At 37.9% G+C, this 22,342-nt stretch overlaps 1 protein-coding gene across 4 annotated transcripts in view; it reads left to right on the top strand.

Annotated features, from left to right (window-relative positions):
- The window catches only part of PIP5K1B (phosphatidylinositol-4-phosphate 5-kinase type 1 beta), a 100,612-nt gene that overhangs the window by 46,262 nt on the left and 32,008 nt on the right, over window positions 1-22,342 (top strand). For all 4 annotated transcript variants that reach the window (XM_053931974.1, XM_053931972.1, XM_053931975.1 and 1 more), the window contains 4 exons: window positions 2,694-2,824; window positions 13,137-13,254; window positions 16,263-16,415; window positions 18,139-18,438. In XM_053931974.1, the coding sequence (XP_053787949.1) occupies window positions 2,694-2,824; window positions 13,137-13,254; window positions 16,263-16,415; window positions 18,139-18,438 (702 nt within the window). The remainder of the gene's footprint in view (window positions 1-2,693; window positions 2,825-13,136; window positions 13,255-16,262; window positions 16,416-18,138; window positions 18,439-22,342) is intronic.

Below are 22,342 nucleotides of genomic sequence, written 5' to 3' on the forward strand. Positions count from 1 at the left end.
GAAGTGGTTCTGATCATGAAATTTCTGGTGTTCTTTGTTTCCTCTGTTAGTCTCTTGCTTGTTTGGTAGGTAGGAGGTAAAACCTAAAAACAGGGACCAAACATGTTGCCTTCAAACTGGTGATCATGCAAGGGAAGATACTCCCTTTCTCATAGCATTTTTTCCCTGCCCAATGGTTTTCTTTGTTCACTCTTTCCATGTTTCTTTAAAAATTCCTTTCTTGACTAGTTTCTGATTTTAACTCACTTCTGTTGTTTTTAAAATTCATGCAGCATGACTGTCTATTCAGCATGGGAAAGTTTCAGATATGGTCTCAATTTACACATATATAGTATCACAATTTCATGCTGTTGTTTTGAAGCCTTCTCTTCCTGCAAGCTCTGGCCATTGAATTTAGTCATTGCACTTTATAAGGGTAGATTTTTACAGAAAGATTTTGCTTTTCCCATTTCATTTTTCTCTGGATTCCCCACAGTCAGTGGACCTCTTGCACTGACTGTTAGGCAGAAGGTAATGAATACATTTATTTGCATCTAGAATTAGCATTTAAGCCGTAAGCTTGCATTGTGATGCCTTGGCATGCATGTACAATCACCTGAAATTTGTGGCTGTTTTTTTTTCCAGAATATAATGCATGCATCACAATCCTGAAGCAATTTGAATGTCCTGTTAGATTGCAACTTTTAAGAGGATCACAAAGGATGGTTATAGGTTTTTTCAAGACAGGCAGGAAAGTAGAGGAGGAGGAACTGTGCTCTGGGTTAAAAGTGAATCATGACATGTAGAGACAACTACAGTGTCTGTGGAAGCTGTATCAAATGCCTCTGGATCAGGATCAGAAAGGACATCCCCAAGGGGGATCTTAGATTAGGCATCTGCTGCTGACCTCCAAACCAAGAAAAGGTCCAAGAAGCACTTAATCAGGGTCACTTAAGCAACTTTTGGATAACAGGTCTTTTTGGTGACTTCAACTATCCTTGACATTCTTGGTAGAGCAATACAGCAGGTCACAATATCCATCACGTTCCTGGAATGCATACAGGACTGCTTCCTCATGCAAATGTTAGATGTGCTAACCAGGAATGAGGAATGGCTGGGCTGGCTGCTCACTAACCAAGGAAACCAGCTTTGTAATATCTCACTTAGTGATGGCTTTGGCTACATTGATCTTAATATTGTGGAGTTTGGGGTCTGTCTATGCATTCTGAAGCTTAATACTAAGGCAAAGGAAAGTGTTATGGAAAGAATCGTCCTAGGAGCCATCACAAGTCAGATGAAGCATATGATTGGGAAAAGCCAGCATGAGTTCAACAAGGCCAAATCGTGCTTGACAAACCTGATTGTTTTCTAGGGCAAAGTAACCTGTTTGGTTGATGGGGGCAAGCCATGGATGTTGTCTCCTGTATTTCTCCAAGGCTTTCTCTATGGTCTCCCACAGCCTCCTGGTGAAGCTGTTGCTTAACAGTCTGGACAAGCTGCCTGTGCAGTGGGTGGGGAACTGACCCACAAGCAGCACCCAGAGTGGGGGTAAATAGCTCCTTTTCCAACTGGCAACCTGGCACAAGTGGGGTCCTCAGGGATTGGTGTTGGGCCCAACGCTGTTTTGTGTCTTCATATGTGGTCATCCAGAGCAGTTAAAATCACTCAGGGATCAAGTGAGCACTTTGGAAGGGAGAGCCACGCTGCAGGAAAACCTGTGTAGGCTGGAAGAGTGGGCAAAGAAGAACCTTTTGAAGTTTAGCAAGGACAGGTGTAGGGTCTTACACCTGGGAAAACAAATCCAGGAGCGCAGCACAGGCTGGGAGCACTTCTGTGGAAAGGGACCAGGGAGCCCCAGTGAGCAAAAAGCTCAGTATGAGTGAGGAGTGTGCTGCTGGAGCAAAGGAGCCCAGTGAGGTCTTGGGCTGCATCAACAGGGGTATCAGCAGCAGAGATTATCCCATTCTTGTCAGCATTTGTCAGGCCACATCTGGAATACTCTTGTCTGTTTTGGTCTCCACTATACAAAAAAGATATAGACAGGCTGGAGACGGTGGAGAGAAGGGCTACAGAGATGGTCAAAGGGCTGAGAAGCCTGAACGTGAGGAGAGGCTGAGAGAGTTGGGTTTGTTCAACCTTGAGAAGTGACAATTGAGGGGAAACTTATCACTATGTTACAGTATTTGAGGGGTGTTTACAAAGAGAATAGATGCCCTATTTTTACAAGGGTTCACATGGAAAATCTGAAGGATAATGGGTTAAAGTTACTCCTGGAGGTATTCTACTTGAACATTAGTGGAAATATTTCACAGTGAAAACAATCAGCCAGTGGAATAATCTCCCCAGAATTGGTGGAGACTCCCATTTTTGAGATTTGGCTTGACTGGGTGCTTGGCTGTCTTGTCTAGATCATGCTTTTGTCAAGAAAGGTTGAACCTTTTGAGGTCCCTTCCAACCTGCTATTCTGTGATTCTGTGCTGAGTTAGAACTCCATGTCTATATTATTTGGATAATTTGAAAAGTTTCACTTTGTATATAGTGATTCTTTTAAATATTTTAATTAAATATCAGTTATTTCACTGAGGTCTAGGATGTGAAGATGACAGGGTGTTGTTATTATGAAAATGATCAAAGCGTTTAGCTATAATATTATTGATAAAGAGCAGAAATCTGCTTTTAGCAAACTCATGTTTGAATTCTTACTTTTTACACAGACTACGTCCTCAGCTATTAAAGGTGCTATCCAGTTGGGAATAGGATACACAGTAGGAAATCTTACATCAAAACCAGACAGAGATGTTCTTATGCAAGACTTCTATGTAGTGGAAAGTGTCTTTCTACCAAGGTAAGAACAAGCATACTGGATTTTTCTTCAATAAAATTTCATAATTAAACTCTTAACTAGGTATTTTGAACAAGGTTTGTTTTCCAGTTCTAACAAAATCATATAAGAGTAAGTATAATGTATGAAACTTGAAAATTTTCTGGTCTTCATGTTGTTATTGAAAATGAAGGTAGAGAGAGAGCTGGAAAGGTCATGCTTCATCTGAAGATTTGAGACTTAGCATTTATAGAGAGGGAAAGTAATTTTGACACTTTCAATTAAAGGAGTTGTCAATTTGAATTAGAAGTGATTTCCACAAATCACACAATCTGACATTCACATTTGATTAGTTGCTAAAAATTTCAGCTGTATTAGTTTCTGAAAATAATACTTGATATTTTGTTGAGCGGTTTTAAAAATCTATGAAAATTCAGGTCCTGTCATTTAAAGTATAATATAAAAATTTATACTGCAACATTACCTTATATTTACATTATAAAATTCTGTCCAGGACTCTGGTCTGTGACAACACTGAGCTCCTACAAGATATGCTGATTACAGGTTGTGCACCTTTATTGCTTGACCACCTCAGCTTGTATCACTGCCAAGTTGTTGGTATAGAAATTGTAACAAAACAGTTATGCTGATAAGGGAAATCAAGGTCACACTGATTTTTGGTGTTCAGAAGATGATATACAGTGCCATGTACCCTTTCCAAGTTATATGTGTTAGCAAGAGATGAAGGAGGTTCAGGAGAAATGTATTTCAAAACCAGGACGACTAATTCTGTTGAGTGTTTTCTGGGTTTTCATAAGTGCTAAATACAGTCATTTCAGTAAGGACATACTATGGAATCTTTCCTGGATTTGGGATTGATTTCTATCAGTTTTTCAAAGTTTTGTTCATGTGCAGTTTGAATACTACTTCATAAACTGTTTCAAATAATTTATAATCCTTAGTATTTACTGGTGTCACTAAACCAAGTTAAATTAATAATGTGCAAAATAATTGCATACACTTGAAATTTTGGTATTTCCTCATGTAAATTTTCTTGATTTTTGTTGAAGTGAGATATCCCTAAGGAAAAAAAAATCTTATGTGAAATGCAGCTTTTGCATTAGTTCCTAGTAGTTGAGGGTATTCATATCCTTGTTTTGGTGTTAATGATGGGGTTCATGCACAGGTTAGTAATATTTCTCTTGTGGATTAGGTAGATAGAGAGACATTAACTATATGAATGTGTTTTCATATGCTATAATCACAAAATGTTGTTTAAAAAATTCAACTTACAGGTGAGAAATTTGCATATCATGTAACAAGGCTTTTTTTGGTGAGAAAAATGTCTGCCTATGACAATGATAGAGGCTTCCGTGATATGTTTGCTATATCAGCTTTGTTCATGAAAACGAAATGGAACCTATATGCTAAAACTGTTTTATTACATAGCATGGTTTGAGAGAGAAAATTTATTTTCTTTCTTTTTAAACACAGTTTTAAAGGAACAAGTAAAATAAAATGCTTTGTAGTCCATAGCATGGCATGTGCCTTCTTTCCTGTGAGACTCACATGCATGTACACACAGAAATGAGATTTACTTGTTTTGTATTAGTATTAAGGAAGAACAGGGAGCTTCTGGTTTACAAAAAAAAAAAAAAAAAGGCAGAAGGAAGAGACTGATTGCATTAATGTAAAATTGAATAAGAAAGCTTTAGTAGTACCTTTCCAGACAGTTTCCTATTAAAAATAAATATTTTGAGGAAAATTAGACAAATGAAAGTAATGGCAAAGCAGTGTAGTTTTGGGTTTGGGTTTGTTTTTTGGTTTTTTTTTTTTTTTTTTTTTTTGCATTGCTAAGTAGTAAGCAGTATACATCATAGTGAGGCATCTTGATTGTAACAAAGAACCTCTCCATAAAGAGCACTTCTTGACAAAATTGTCTATGGAACTAAAAGTTGGCTATCCAGAGCAATCTCTTCAAACGACTCTTGATTTCTTATGCTGATGCACAGAAATGTCAAATTTCAAATCCTTGCTATGTCTCAGTGTACTATCCACTTTATTTATCTAAATTATATTCAACCAGAATTGTATTATCGTGCATGAATTGTTATACATTAGGATTGCACAAAATTAATACAGGATTCTTTCTTGCTGGTTCAGAGTATTGGAATGTTGTTTCATGATGGCATTATGTGGATTGGTCCTGAGTCATGTCAATAGGTAACTTCATTACCCGTGTTTGAAGCAAAAAGCAAAGGCCACACATTCTTTACAGCTGGGACTGCACTTCCAAGGTGCACCTCAGGTGCTCTTCACTTTTTCCAGAGGGAGTACCTATTTGTGATGGCAGCATTGTTAAAAGTCATTACTGTAATGACTTTTTTGTCCCATTTGGATTGGTCTGGGTTGAAAGCAATTGCTGAAAATTAGTTACACCAGCAGGTGAAGTGGTGAAGTGACCTCTACCTGGAAGTACCGTGGAGTGAGTTGCGATTGAGTAAACTTTTTGCAGAAGTTTGCAGCTGAAGGAGAACCTAACAGTGCAGCAAGAGTGGTGCTGAAACAGGTGCTTACCCAGCAAGGAGCAGTAGTTTTCCACTTGCTTTGGTACAGATAATTCATCTGCAACTTCAAACAGCTGTTGGCTGAACTTCCCCTACATTTTGACAACTTCACAGCAACCTGCCTCTCAGCATGGTGTCCTGCACCACCTTCCTCCCATGTTTTCTCTGCCTTACCTGTGTCTGGCAGTAAGGTGAGAAGACTCTGTTTTTCAGTCATAGGCACACCTGCTTCTTTGACAGCAACAGGGACACTGTTAAGGTGACAGTGGTAAGATAGATTTAAGCTAGTAGAAATGCAATGCAATGCAGCCTGTGCACCAGTAAGCAGAAGAGTGTTATATCTGCCCTTTTATAGTTAAGGCAAAATAGTTACCACTTGTTTATGCATTTTATTTGTTGAAGAGGATAGTCTCTGCATACCTCTCAGCCCCTGAAATAACCCTCTGTGGATATTCTCAGCTCAGTCAGAGAGAAAGAGAAAGGTTTTCTAACCAGGCAAGAGCCTGAGAAACAGTTGAGAAAGAATGTAAATAATTCTCTAATCTATCTTGTTATTCACATTGTTTATAGATATGCTCTACCACTGTGTGTCATTCACTGCACACCAATGGTGTGACATGTTTTTACTCTAAGACCAATGAAATTAGTCTTCTTGATGTCCTCTATATATAGAGCAGTATATTTAAAATAAATCAGAGCTCATTTTCTTTACCTTCTAATCTAGAGTTCTCTGTTCCCATCCTGCTCGACAACAACAACCCTCAACCTGTATCTCTGCTTCAGTAGTCATACTGAAGCATTCGGGATTCACTAAGAATGGAGAAAAATGTCAGGGAAAAAAGTGGTTAGGTCAGATCTGAACATAACTGCTCTGCATATTGTGGGAGCTACTGATGTAAATCAGAAGTAACTTCCTAGATGGCAGGTTATTCGTGGTCCAGAATTACTCTGTAAGTATTTTAAATTGGTCAGAGTTTAGCCCAGTTAATTTATGTGTTTATTTCTGGAAGTGACTTTGAGTGAAATACATGTGTCTCTGTATAGTGTGTGGATTTGAATTGCAAAGGTGCTTGCCTTCATTTGCACATTGGCTGAATGTGGAATGGAGGACCTTTCATCCCTTTCTCTTCAAGCTCCCCAGGAGTTTGTATAACATGTTGTTTTTGGAAAATGAGGTATTACTGGAAGCTGCTATAACGGTGCTCATTGAGAACCACCATCCAGATAGAGTTAAAATAGTACTGTGCAAATTTGCTCCTCGAATGGAGAAACAAAATGCACCCTGCACTGACCTACTTGATTCTGAAGACAGTGTCTGAAGTCTCCACTTACTCACTGAATAGAGTGAAACCACAAGGGAAACCACTCCAAGTAACCTCTTTTCTGGCTTTTCAACTCTGTTTGGAAATCCAGCCACAGAGGTCCTTACCTGGTGTTGATATTGCTGCAGCCATGGCTGGAGGGTTCAGTGGGAAGCACATGCATACTGCATGTGCTCTCTATGCTCTGTCTTGTGACTAGCTGCATCAGGCATACTTGTGCTTCTGTTATCCTTGGCTGGAAGCAGTTCCCGGTGGTACAATTTGCTTCCACTTAGTTGTTTGTACAATGTGGCTTCAGCAATATTTTGTCAGCCCTTTGACTTGGTGGGGGCACTAGCTCCAAGTGAGATGGCCTTGGTTAGAACGCTCATCTGTAAGCTTAGCTCTGGTAGGCAGTGGTGGCTCAAACTGGTTGCTGGGCCATGGGGCTATCCAGCTGCTTTTGAATTGGCAGTGTAGGAACCTTATTAAGCTCTTCCAGTAGACACAGAAGGAGGTGCATTTTCTGTGATGACTGAGAAGCCAAACAGAAGCTGCTCCACTATATCAGCTAATCTTGGCTATGAAGCTTCAGAAATGCAGAACGTTTCAAGCAAGATGGTGTGTTTCAGCCTGCATTTTTTGTTTTCGTAGATGGAGGCTGCTTCTAAGCACAGCTGTTGAGTTTGACCTTTTTTGCAGCAAGTTGTTAGTCAATCTTATGCACTTCCCTTGCTAATATGCTTTTATTGCAGGGTCTAGACCCTGCATGTTAAGAACAGTTGCTATGGTTTCTAATTGAGCTGGGAAGTGTGTTAGATGCTGATGACCTGTATGTACTCTGCAGCTACAGTCTGTATACTGAACTGGTTCATTTACAAATTGCTTTCTTGTGATGCTAATGAAAGATTATTCAGTACTTTCTGCTCTTTAATGTCAGAAGCGTACCATTGTATTGTGATAGCATTTGAATAACAACCTAAAGAAGTCAAAGTACTAAGAAAGTAAAAACTTTACTTGGCAATTTGGGTTTTACCCTACATCTAAAACTGAAGTGTACTGCTTTCTAGTATGTTTTTGAGGACTGATTGAGAAAACTGATACTTACCCTTGGAAATACCTTTGTCTCAAACCTGTATCATAGGTTAGCTGATGGACTAAGTAGTGAATTTGTAGTGTAGAATGCTCTACAGGTTTCATGTGACTAGTATTTAAAAGTTCACACTAATGATGAGTTGTTGTGTAACTTACACCATGATACATGTTTCCTGTGAGCAGTTTCACAAGGAAGATAAAGTGACCTGAATATTCTGATAAAGTGTTGCTGCTCTTCCTTGGTGCTTTGGTTGCCAAGATGCACAGAATTACTCAAGTTTTGACAAGGGTTTTATGGTTTGTGAGTTGAGTGATAACGCAGAGAGGAGGATGCAAAACAAATATTAGAAATGGGGATACTTTGGCGACAAAAGCAAAGTCTGGTCTGAATTACTGGATTCAGCTACTTCTGTTACCAACAAATTATTGGTAAACCTGATAACCTGGATAGTTGTATGGTTATGCAGACTGCTTAAACTACTTTTCAAGTACTCTGAGATCCCGTATTTTAATACCATTTCCAGTTGGTTATAAAATAATATCTTCATCATTGTAGGTAAATGCTTCTATATTCAGCTGTTACGTAGATATGATTGACTTTACCTGTTTTTAAGTTACTTACTATTCCTAATTGTATTTCAAAGCTGACTTGCAGGGAACTGCTTAGGACAGCATTTGGTAATTGGAAGTTTAGGAAAATGTAAGTGAGAAAAAAGGATGTTACTACTGGACTTTAACCCACAGTATGAAGAAAACACAGATACACCTATTTGTACAGATAAACATGATACCTATTTCTACCATGTGGGAAATGATGCTTTCCTGAAATTACATACAGGAAAGGAACATACCAAAGCACTATGTGACCTGCAGCATGTGTTTGTTTGATACAGTTTTTAGAGCTGAAATACATTTTGATGAATTTTTAAAAAGCAGCTGTAGTCAAGAGCAATGAAACTGAAATAGGATATTCTTAGTTTTTAATGTTGGGAGCATTTAAGTTTAGACATTTTATTTTGAATTTACAATCTAAAAAAGAATTGCTTTCACTGAAAGAACTGATGTGTTTCTCCTCTTCAGTTTTTTTACAATACACACAGGAAAGTTATAGACAGGGTCATAAGTACAGACTAATTATTTTGATAACAGCTCCATCAGAGCCTTTGACCAGTCCTCAGTGATGAGGGCTTGCTACCAAGATATGCAGCTGGCTTTCTCTGCCCCGTCAGATAGGTGTGGTATCTCCTGAGTACATCCTACCAGGGTGAGGCCATAGAAAAGAAAAGCTGCCAAGAAATGTATCTGGGTGTCTTGTTTAGCAAATTTTTACAGCCATGGTGTTAGCCATTAAAAATTTAATTAGTTTTACTTCACTTTTAGTTTGGTATTGCACCACCTATGCTTTAAATCTACTCTCAGAGTTTACAAAGAAGCAGGCTTACATGCCAATACTGTCATTTCTACGTGTGCTTGATTTTAAAAAAATTAAAATTGCAATATAAGTATTAAACCAAACTTGCATTTTAAGCTTAGTCTCTCTTCTTTAGTCTGCCTACGAATCTTTTTCTTTTGTGGGGTATAACATCTAAGGTTATTAAAATACCTCATAAATTACAATTGCTGCCTGATCATTCCAAAGCCTGTATTTTGTTGTCATAGCTCATATAGAAAGACTTGAATTGCTCAAGATTGCCAGAATCAGAGCTAATTTTAAAGTCTTTATCTTTGTTTTTCTGGTAGACCTGTGCTCAGCTACCGCTGGTAACTGAGCATTTTTTCGTTAAATTTCAAAGATGTAATCATCCCCTTGAAACTCCCTAGACTGATGAAAAATCATTATATGTAGTGTTTTGCACATACACTGTAATCCCATGTGAGTGAAACTGTAAAATGCATCAAGAAAATGTGAAGAGAAACCACACAATGCATTCTTTCAATAGGTAATAGAGTGAAATGTGAATAATTCTAAATAGGGTAGGGATGTACTTAGATCAAGCATTCTGTACAGTGGAGTTTATCTTCTTCCAGAAAGAGCAAGGCCATACTCAATTCATACTTGTCATACGAGCTTCAAATTTATAAGAAATTTGAAAGGTTTCCATTACTGTAAGAAATTACTGGAAGTGAGGGTACTTTTTCTGTTAAAAGTGCCATCAGGAAAACCTTAAAACTATTTTCCAGAGTATCAACAAGAAATCTTAAATTTGTGTCAAACTTGCTTCATGAATTACAGAAGAGCTTCCTGTTGGGATCAATAAACTGTTTTGTTAAATAGTGAAGCTGAAACTAATTAATATGATTAACAGAAACAGGGTATGGTAAAATAATCTGTAGACCTCAAACAGAAGGTGTTTTTAAAGATGACTTTATAAAGAATAAGGAAAGCCATCCACATAGTGAAATTGACTGTTATATCTGTAATAAAGTATCTGATGTGTTCTAAATACATGGAATTGCCCTCTATGTAGAAGCTGTTCAAAATAATTGCTCTGTTTAGCAATAAATCTCCACTTGCTATGCATTACTGCACACCTTGCATAGTAAGGTGCAAGCATTACTTGTACCCAGCGTTGTCATTTTACTCCATATGCACTTATGAAATGGCTCATTTTGTCATAGCAAGCCTCCTACCTTCATGTCACCTTAGTGAAGTGACAGTATATGTTCTGGTATGGTAACGACTCGTAATCTATTTGCTGACATGCTTTCACAGGAGAAGCTTTTGAGTTACAGCTGGAGGAAGCAGATTTATAAAAGTGTTTAGTACCAAAATGTAGAACTTAATAAAGTTTAGGTGTTTTATATTCCCTGACAATTACGTGATACTTCAGTAGAGAACACTCTGTTCTATTCTTTTCTGCATCTTATGACAATTAAATGCATTTACAAGTATGACCCCAGGTTGCCAGTGTAACTATATGACCCCTGGGACATCCTCATATTGTACAAAAAATCAGTGAGTCACAACCAGCTATATAAAACTTAATGCCTGACAAATCTAGCAGTGTTCTGAATTGCTTTCACTGAAAGAACTGATGTGTTCCTCCTCTTCAGTTTTTTTACAATACACACAGGAAAGTTATAGACAGGGTCATAAGTACAGACTAATTATTTTGATAACAGCTCCGTCAGAGCCTGACCAATCCTCAGTGATGAGGGCTTGCAGAAAGGCCTTATGAAATAGCATTAGTCTATCTTAACTATAAAGAAACACTACCATCTTTAGCTTGTATCCTACTGATTTCCATTTTTAGCTCTATAATGGAACAATAAAGCATATGTGGACTTGATTTTAATATTTGGAGTCATAATGCAAAGTGATCAGAGGAGTTCATTAGGACTAGGCAGCCGTCACTATTACTTGTCGGGTTTAGCACTCTTAAGAAGCAACAGTATTCTATTGTCTTCATATGTATGTCATCCACAAGCATCTTTTTATATGTGAATTCCAGAAAGAAATCTGTTTGGTTTTTTTTCCTCCTCACATCTCCTGTTCAAGAATCTGAAGTGTTATACATTTCTGGAGACTTAGAAAGCTTGTTCACCTGCTGTCACTGAAACAGTTCAGTTGTGAGGGGTTTGGCAGCACAGGGGCAGCTAGGCAGGTTGAGTAAGCTTCTGTCATCAAACTGTTGTTAATGGAAAGCGGTAAGTTCAATTGTACAGGATGAAAGCTCTTATATTATTTCATTATATTTAATTTTTATTAATTATCTTTTTCAGGAATGTTGCTTAATGTTTATTGCTTTTCATATCTGTGTGAATTTGTAGCATTTTTTTTCTTTTTGGTGTCCTTTGGATATTCTTTTTGCCAAGCATAATTGTACATTCTGCGTTACTAAATAATTTAGTTATGGTAAATGAGTAAAGAAGTGTTGGAAAAGCTGATTTCAACAACTGTATCAAGTCTTGGATTTTGTATTTCTCTATTTATCAAACCATTTATTCAGACACTGGCCAAACTGATAAGAACAGTAGAACAGAACAGCATTTGACTGTTATCAAGGACAGTGGAACACAACAGCACAATCTTGGATAAATAAATAGAAGATGTAACCTAGGCAAACAGAAGTCAAGTAAGTGGGGATAGCTAATGAATATATAGTCAGTGTGTATGATGAAAACTGTTCACATGACTCTCAGGGCACTTGATTAGAGAAAAGATCCCCAGAGTAATAAAGGTCTGCTTTCTAATACTCTAATAAAAATGTGTTAGAAAGTTTCTATCTAGCTGATTTCGGTACCAAAACTGTCTTAAAGGTGTTCTTGTTTATTTTGAAATCACAGTATGGAACTTTATTCTTCTGCTTAAAAGACTTCTCTCATTTTCTATCATAAATGAATCCATGGGCATAGGGGTTTTTTTGAAATCTAGCAGCATTTTGCTGCTGACCTTTATCTTATATCTCGTGTTCATCTCAAGAGTTTTGTAACTCAGGCTAAAAATACAGTGAGGAAAAGAGCTAAGGAGTACAGGTGACAAACAGGAGGAGCTGGAAGCCATAAAGTAGCAGGACAGCCTTGACATAATCTCTACCACAGGAACATGGGGTGGGATGACCAGTGCACTGCACTGGATGGCTACAAGCTCTTCAGCAGGGACAGGCAAGGAAGGAGAGGTGGTGGGGTGGCTCTGTACATTAGGAAGAGTTTTGATTGTACAGAGCTCTAGGATAGTGATGAGAAGGTTGAGTGCCTATGGGTGACAATCAGGGGGAAGGCTGAAAAGGCAGATATCCTGGTGGGAGTCTGTTATAGACCACCCAACCAGGATGAGGAGGTGGATGAACTATTCTATGATGTGATGGTGATGTTTCATGATTGTCAGCCCTTGTTCTTCTGGGTGATTTTAACCTGCCAGATGCCTGCTGGAAATTCAACACCAGAGAGGAGGCAGTCTAAGAAATTGCTGGAGTGTGTGAAGATAACTTCCCAACACAGCTGGGAAGTGAGCCTACCAGGGGAGCTGCCCTGCTGGATCTGCTGCTTAGAAACAGAGACAGGCTGGTGAGACGCCGTGGTTGGAGCCATCTTGAGCACAGCAACCATGACACAAGAGTTTTCAGTACTTGGTGGAGTCAGTCTCTACCCTGGACTTCTGGAGTTTGTCCTGTTCATGTTTAAACATGATCTTTATGCAAATGCATACAGGTGGTGAAAATAGTTATTTCCTTTAAAATGAGAAAAAGGAGTTTGCTGGCAGTGTCTCTCATGGACAGTGTCTCTCAGTATTAGTGGTTAATGATGATAGAGAGGTTTATCTGCATTTATGCTCTTTTCTCAGCACACAAACAGTCAAGTTAGGCAGCTTAGTGGTGAAACTAGCTGCTAATAATTACTCAGTAATTTGGTTTGGTTTGTTTTTGTTTTCAGTGAAGGGAGCAATCTTACCCCTGCTCATCATTACCCTGACTTCAGATTTAAGACATATGCACCTCTTGCCTTCCGTTATTTCAGAGAACTTTTTGGTATCAAGCCTGATGACTATTTGGTAAGAGCCTGCAGTTTTCCTTTGAGTTACAAATTATTATAAAGCATGCTAGTTTCATTGTGGCAGAAAAGGATTCTTAAAGGTTGCCCAAATCAGTAAGAAATTTTGTGTGTAGAGGGGTATATAACTAGTGAATATTTTTAATGATGACAAAAATTTTAATTATTTATCTTTGAGAGGGTTTGTATAAAAAACCTGCTTTGTTAATTAACTAGAGCAACATCCATGCCATTCAGATAATTTTCTAGAGAAGTTATGATCAGTAGTTTGTGACTTTAATCAATTCAGTTCTAATTAAGTACTTTTGTGTGATTTGTGTTACTTATACATGTCATTACAAAGTGAGGTCTGCAAATGTTCCTGTCCAGCTTTGGGGCACATGGATGATAGACTGAAAATGAAGCATTTTAGAATGTTTCCTTTGTTCTCTCTGTTTTATAAATCGAAGACTTATTTTTTACAGTGTACAGTTTACACGAGAAAAAAAGTTACAAATTTGCTGACATTGTAAAAGCAGACTTTACTTGGTGGAACCACTTTGTATACTGCTAGAACAAGTATCCGCTGTTTTATTTTTCCTGTAGTTCTGCTTTTGGAAGGGTAGGATGAATGCTGAGCTGGATTGTCTTCTAGATGTTTGCCCAATGTTTGGTTTGTTTCATGGTGGGTCACCCAAGAAATCAGAGTCCTGGTACAAATTAGCAATTTTATATGTCAGATTTGTTTCTGACTTTACTGCCATGGGCAGAGACACCTTCCCCACTAGGTCGCTCAAAGTGCCATCCAGCCTGGTATCAAACATTTCTAGAGATGGGGCATCCACAACTTCTCTAGACCACACATTCCAGCACCTCACCATCCTTAGAGTGAAGAATTTCTTTCTTCCATTGACCACAATTCTTAGAGTATGACAAATTTCTTATCCTCTGAGTTATCCCTCCATCAAGTCTGTGCATCTCCAGCTTAGAGACAAGGACATCATGGGTGACAGTTGCGTCACTATGTAATGTGCTATTTATCTTATCTCTTTTTATGGACTTGGTAAAAGCTGAAGTATGTGGGCTGTGTTGCCTGCTGCTAAAAAGGTTGTGCTTCTTAGAGCAAAGTTACTATCACCTGCAACTTCTTTTCCATCTAAGGAAGCTTTTGCAGCAGCAGAAGTGAAAGTTTAAAAAAAAACTACATGCTGTAAATAAGATTTGTGACAGTCATTTTAAGTATAAAAAGACTATTCCCTGAGGGAAGTTACCAGTAAAGACAATTTGTTGCAGATTCTTTTTTCTCTTGGCACAGGAAAACACACAAGTGGTATGTAGCAAGTAGTAAATGATTGTCCAACTGTGGCTGAAGGGCATGTGAAGTAAAATAAGAAGAGTAGAAATTACAGCAAGCATATGTGAGTTTACACTGTTAATCTGAAGTGACAAAGCTCAAGATTTAAAGCTTCACCTTTTCCAAGGAGGATAAGCAGTAACACACTTGTAGGAGTCAGACAGAATAACAAGCGTAAATACATTTGAACAGCTGGTAGAACTAAATTGTCACTGTAAACCTCATGGAGTACTGTCATTTTGCAGGGAAACTTCTTGATCATAAATACTCACTTGTCAGGCTCTTGGGGATTTTCTTACCTTTTGGTTTTGATATGCCTTTCAGAGGTGTCCAGTCAAAACTAGCTGGGCCCATTGTATAACAGCATTTGGTGGGTGGACTTCTTTACAGAAATGCATACCACTGGAAAATGACCAATGCAGAGTGTAGGTCACTGTCTTTTGCTTATGTTTTATTGTTCTATTGAGCTTTAATGTTTAGGATAATTGCATTCAAATGTTTATCCTGGTGACAGTTACTCATTAAGATTGAAATATTTTGGCAAGAAAAATGCAATTACTGCAGTACAACTGCTGATTTGGTCTAAAGGTTTGTAGTGTTACAGATTAGTATGGCCATTCTGTATGTAGAAAATTGCAACTATAGTATTAACAAGAAAGGCATTTTGTATTAATTGGAATTGAGTATAAGCAGGGAGAAGACATATTTGTATATCATGCAAAATTCTCTAAAAAATTATAAGCCTTAGCTGGAGCTAGGATAAGAAGATGCATTAAGGCAATGGCATAAGCCCATAGAAAACATGCTTCTTTAGTTCAAGTGCTCACAAAAGAACATATTTATTAGATTTTCCGGTATTACTGCTTTCAGGTTTAATATAAACAGATTTTTCTATGGTTTTGAGCTGAATGTCTACTCTCCATATAATTTGAACGAAGTTTGGAATAGCGGACACTTAATAAAAGTACATTAGTCTCTGTATGAGTATGGGTCTACTAGTAAGGGGTAGTCTTTTGTGTCTTTTTCCTCCTTAATGTGATTGTAATTCTTAATGTGTCCTGTGGAAAAGGAAGCCTGTCTAAATATGCAGTATAATGGTCCTTCAAATTCCAGTTTTTCTTGCTTACTGGCATTGAGTTTTTTCTGTTTCAAGTGGTTTTCAATCATAAGACTAGTAAAAGATTTTTAAAAATTATAACTATACTAAAATTAGTAGCTATAGCTATACCAAGTCTAATAGTTTCAATCCCAGTTGCACAGAATAGGATTTGCCTATTTGAGAAACCTCTACTCCCAGTTTTTCTACCATCTTGTACCTGTTTCTTTCAAAAAATGGATGTGAAAAGCAAACAGTTCCAGTGAAAATGCCTTCTCAAAGTTTTTGACTCAGAATTTGCTATGCTGACAGCATGGAGATCCAAGTCCTTTCACATCAACCACTGGCTTCACTCCAAAGGAACCTGCTTTGGAACATGAAGAGGGATTATATGCTTAGCTGTCAGCTGCTCTTCCATGGTTGTGCAGCACGGCCCAGGCAGAGTGGCCTGACTCAGCCAGCAGCAGTGGTGCTGCTACGTGATTCTCTTGTGACTACTTGAACCTGCAGTTCTTCATATTAAACTTGTGTTTGGGTAACGCATGCATTGGCAGTGAAAAGCAATTTTTGTCTCTTCCAGTACTCAATCTGCAGTGAACCTTTAATTGAATTATCCAACCCAGGTGCCAGTGGGTCCTTATTTTTTGTAACTAGTGGTGACGAATTCATCATCAAAACAGTTCAGCACAAAGAGGCTGAGTTTCTTCAGAAGCTCTTGCCAGGTTATTATATGGTAAGTAATTGAAGACTGTATTTTACCTTTATTTCTCCTGTTTCATGTCACTTCTGAAGATTCGGTTTCATTTGTTTTGAAATATTCCACTGGATTAATCTGTATTTTTTGTGATATTTTTTATGTTTTTACCTGCCTTTCTACTTCATGCCATACACACCCAACAGAAAGAATAGATATAAACCAAGAATATATTTAAGATAAGAATTGGTGCTCTTAGCATTCAAGATGAAGCTAAATGTCATAATCTAATTTGATACCAAACTTTGCTTCTAATAAGCTAGTAACAAAATAAGGTTTCTAAATTTCTAATTCAGTTTTTTTTCTCCATTTTGTCTTTGTCTACCCTCTGCATTTCACTCAGAGTGGACAGAGAAACTAGACCGGTCAGTTTCCCTTTTGTTTCCAACTACTTTTGATTTCCATTTCTCATGTATTAAAGCAATCATGTAAAAGATATTTTTATCCATGCAATTTGTTCAAAACTTAGTTTTTAAATGGAGCTTTTTGAGGGCTAATTCTAAGTCCATTGTATTGGGGTTTGTGTGTCATCTGAAGGGAAAACCATTGATTAAAAAGTAAGTAGAATTTAATTTTTTTTTTGTAACAAAAGCCACCTATACATGCGAACAGACATTCTTCTGGGTGGTATGTGGGACTTTGTATTATTAGACCTGTGACTGACTTTCTTTTCTTCCTTTGCTTTCTGAAGTAAATACTTGAAAAATTACCCTCTCACTTATACTAAAAATGAGGAATGTTGTCATTATTGCACTAAAGTAACATGGATTCACTGTGTGTGTAAGAAAAAAAAGATGTGTACTGACACATCAAAAAGGACAATTATGGCAGGTTTTATTGTTCCTAATCATGATAATCCGCTCAGCACAAGTTTGAGTTATTACAAGTACATATAAGGCCAGTTTGTATTGTTTCTGAGAACTTTATTCTCACTGCTATGCAATTGCTTCCAAAATATAAAACTTCAATCACTGTGATTATTTCTGTGAAAGTACTTCTGATAGTTGTATGTTGTAACATAGTAATCATGTAACACCTGAAGTAGTTTTCCCCCTTCTTTCTACTTCATGCCGAAGACTGAGAACAGTTGTATTCAGAAGGATTTTCTCTCTCACCTCTGTTATTCTCTCCTACCTAATTTATTTTGCCTGTTGTGTAATTTGGATTATTTCACACTTTTTCTGTTCTGGTGGTCAGTTGTGGTTCTATTATGGCCTCACACGCCTTTGGAAATAACTTAGCCATTTGGCACTAACCCTGAGTGTGTAAAGCCTCATGGAGAGAGGGGTTCTGTTTTTCAGAACTCAAGTCAAGATAATGAGAACTACATTTAACCCAAACTCCTTCTAGCAGGTAAAACACAAAGGTTCTTCAGGTCAGAAAAAATAAATTAAGTCTTCAGGATGCTTTTAGGTTTGACCTAGTCTGTTCTTTTTTGTGAGAAAGAGAAACCTGGCATTAATGTAGTCACTCTCTGCTTTTGGCATTTATAAGTTCCCAGCAAAAAGGCAGTACCTGTGCTAGCTTTCTGAAATAGAAACCCACAAAGATAATCAAGTGGTTGAAGAAACTGTGCTGAATAAGAAAACATTCATAATTTTCTTCATGTTTGTTAATGTCTTTTGCTGTTATAGAAAACCCTTTCTTAAGCATGGAAGTTCATTAAAAATAGACATATTTAAAATTATCTCTTTTGTTTTAGAATCTGAACCAGAATCCAAGGACTCTTCTTCCCAAATTTTATGGGCTGTACTGCGTTCAGTCAGGAGGCATTAATATTAGAATTGTTGTTATGAACAACGTTTTGCCACGAGCCTTGAAAATGCATTTCACATATGACTTGAAAGGCTCCACATACAAACGCAGAGCATCAAGAAAAGAGAGGGAGAAGTCCAACCCTACATTCAAAGACCTGGATTTCCTGCAAGATATGCATGAAGGGTTGTATTTTGACTCTGAAACACACAGTGCACTAATGAAAACACTACAGCGGGATTGTCGAGTGAGTATCTGTTTAAACTTCTGTGTTCATCTCTGCTCTAAATTTACTCAGTATAGATTACTTATCCTCCATTTGTTTTCCATGCTGTTTAAGGAGGGATAACTATGGATGTCAGAGCACTGATTAAGCCTGTATTTTAGTTAAGCTCTTGTGATCTGAGATCATAGTCATAGATAGAATATCCATATACTTTTTGAACAACAACAGACTGGGGACCATGAGCACTTTCCTCACTGTGGAACTGGTTCCAGTGCTTAACCACCATCTCACTGAGGAACTTTTTCTTCTGTTCGCTCTGGACTTTCCCAATGCAGCTTTAAGCTGCTCCCTTATGCAGGAGTGCCTGCTCCCTGCATCCTATCACCAGGCACCAGAGATCAGCACCACCCTTTCTGTCACCCTCAAACCTTTTATCCTCCTCTGCCCCCCACAGATCATGCCCTGTAGTCCTTTTACCATCTTTCTTGCCTTCCTTTGGACACATTCTTGTATTTTATATCTTCCTTACACTGTATAGCCCAACTGCACACAGTTCTTGAGGCGAGGCTGCTCCAATGCTGAGTGTAGTGGGACAATCACCTTTCTCAAACCAGGTGGCTGTACTGTGCTCAGTATACCCCAGGATAGAGTTGGACGTTCTGGCCACCAGGGCACATTGCTGACTCATTAAGTTTATGATCTAGAGCAACCCTAAGTTCCAGGGCTATCCCTCTATTTCTATGTACATCCAGGATTACACTGATCCATCTGTGGCAATACAGATTAATACAGGAAAGAAGTCCAGTAGATTTGATGCTGCTGATGATGATGACTTCCATTAATTTGGAGATTGTAATCACTTTTTTCTTGAGGCATAATTAGCCCTGTGGAAAATTTATTATGTATGATAAACTATATATAAAGCTGCTGTGAATATATCTTTTGGTTACCTAGGAATGGGAAGGCAGGCCTAGTGGCAGCAGTCTTACTTCTAGAGCAAGGTAATTTCTTCCTCAGCTGAAAAGTCCATATAAAAGCTGTCCACAAAATATTTTCAAGGCAGAAGAGGGATACCTATCATTGCTCTTTGAGAGGACCTTGGTGAATGGAATCAGTTCTATTATGGACAGAGAGAATTGCTGTAAAATAGGGTTTTTTTTCCTGTAGCATGGGTAAGAAAATGTAAAGTAAGAAAAGGGAGACTCCAGATCTCTCAGAACTTCCCAGGATTCATGGCATTTTGGAAAGAAAAAATTTGCTTTGCCTGAGGGAAATTGTAAGAATTTAATAATAATAAAGCAAAATGGATAGTCTGAACTCACTACATAGAAGAGACACCCTGAATTTCAGAGTCTGTTGTTCACTGCCACCTGTGGTACAAGATGAAAAGCATTGTTTTTGCACATGAATAGATTTTTTTGTTTATCACAGAAGCCTGCAATGCCTTGTGATTGGTTTGTAAAGCTGTGTGACCTAATGTTCAGCTGTGTATTCAGCATGAGACATTTATCTAACACGACACATTGTTCTCTCTGTAGTCTCTTGCAGTGAGTATTTTCTGAACTCCTACCATGTGTGATGACAGAGAATGCATCAGTATGTCACATCTGGGGATCTGGATGCTTTTCTGTGCATCCCTCACTTGTCCAAGGTTACTTACTCAGTCAAAGCTTGGGAAAATCTATTGGAAATAATAGAGGGTATCTAAAAGATGGAACTGGACTGAAAAGTAAAAACGAGAATCAATCATTTAATTGTTACATATAAAAGGACTCTTAATGATTCTTTGGAAGCGTGGGAAAATTCCTGCTGCATGTTATTTGAGTGCTAATATAATCCTTTTCAATGTATATCTTAAACTAACAACTCTAAAGTTAGTCTAGAGTTCTTAAAGGCCCAGGTAAATTTTAAAAGTATTAAAATTAAAGAAGAAAATTATCCTCTAGTAATCACTGTATTTACATAAATACACATATACACAATAAAACATATATCTGTGTGTATCTGCATATAAACACACTGAAAGTTATATGTATATAAAAAATTAAATGCCTTTTTTTCTGTTCATACAAGTCTTACTCTGTGCTGTAAAACAGAGGGAGCAGACACTATTATATTTCATATTGCTGAATAGAGTTGGATCTGACTACCTCTCTTTTATTTCTGCCTTTAAAAAGACCAGAAATATTCCATCCATTTTGTGAAAAGGGCATCAGTGCTGCCTCTACTTTTTTCTGCCCATGAGGTATTTCGATGTGTATAGTGATAACTGACCAGCTTTTTGGGACTTGAAAACTTGTCATCTCTTTTTACTGCTACTTCAAAATGAAGAAGGTAGTGTAGGCACTTGAAATTAGGAATTCATTTAAGAAAGGAAATTTTTGATCTTTCCAGTATTTCAGGACTAAGAAATTCTCTTCTGTGTTGCTTAAATTTGGATTGTGTTTCCATTGCTCATATTTGCAATCAGAATCAGGAAGCAATGGACTTTTTTCCTACTTCTTAAATATGAACATCCCTGGCTGCTAGCACTCTCCTCCTTAAGATCCATCACTAAGTTCAGAGGCCTGGCAGAATTTCCTGGTAATGAAAAATAGTCATGGTGGGGACCTGCTATGGTCTGTGACTGCTGCCACTGAATCTTCTGCCCTATTCACCGATGGACTCATGTTTCCCTTGATCAGCTTTTTTCTGTGTCTTGATATTCCTTGCTGGTCTCAATTCTATCTGGCCTTTGGCTTCTTTGATCACAGCTGCCATCCCTAGATGCTTAGACAATGATTCTCTATTCCTCCTTTCTAGCCTGTCTGTCCTCACCTGTCCTGTATGCTGGCTTTTCACATTCCAGCTGTGCTGTAGCTTCCTTGCTTAGCTGAATTGGCCTCCTGGCTGTGCTCAGCCAGCACAGACCATCTTGACAGCTGACACAGAGCTCCTTCCCCAGGGAATGCAGTGCTGCAATGGTAGACCACTGCTGGAGAAATTCTGGCCTTTCACACCTCCTGGCAGTGCTGGTGAGGAGATGCACAACCTGCCCAATTAGAGAATGGAGCTGAGTTGTTTGTGGTGATCCATCATGGGCTGGTGCCTCCAGATTATCCATGCTGGAACAAGTACAGGTTGATAGCATTGTTCAGTTCCTGCATCCCGTGCTTGGTTTGTTCACATTTGAGGTGACAGGGTCTGAAAACTTGTCTCACAGTTCATTTTGCAGTATTTGCACCTTAACTGAACCAAAGAGTGTAATATTACAATGTTCCTAAAGATGGAACATTCATGAATTTATAATCTATACAATGTACACAATTGAAAATTTGAACTAGCTTTTAAATTCCAGACTATTGCTGAGAATTTCTGTAGCTATTCTATCCTTGCCTTTTTGGAGAAGCAGTAACAATTAATCAAACTGTGGTCATGTAGTTTTTAAGAGCAAAAAAAAATTTTTTTTAAGATGTTTTTACTATTGAGAAATGAATGGTTTTTGAGAGACTGCATTTTACCTTTGTCAAAGAACACTGGACTTTTCTGAGGAAATTACATTTTAAAAGTGACTAACAAAGAAACCTGTAAAGACAAGGAAATCTCAAGAGGGTCGTATCTCCTAAGTTTGAGTATTATTTTCATCACTGCTGTTTTGCCAGTTGCTACAAAAGTTTTATGGTGTGATTGCACATCTATTTTGTGCTGTAGCAAATGTGATGCAGATCTTGTATGACCAAATTTATCCACAGAATTTTTCAAATCCCTTAGTAGCTTGTGTAGTGTTTTGCAGTTTTTTGCTTTTTTTCTACCTCAAAGGATCTATACAAATAATTCTTTAAGCCAAATAACTTCAGTGACCCATTGTACAGCATATCCTTACAAACAGTAGTGTTGGCATAACTTAATGAAATATTAAACTGCAGCATAGGACAGAAATAAAAGA

This window comes from Vidua chalybeata, chromosome Z (assembly GCF_026979565.1).
Source record: "Vidua chalybeata isolate OUT-0048 chromosome Z, bVidCha1 merged haplotype, whole genome shotgun sequence".
In the NCBI taxonomy this organism is placed as follows: Eukaryota; Metazoa; Chordata; class Aves; order Passeriformes; family Viduidae; genus Vidua; species Vidua chalybeata.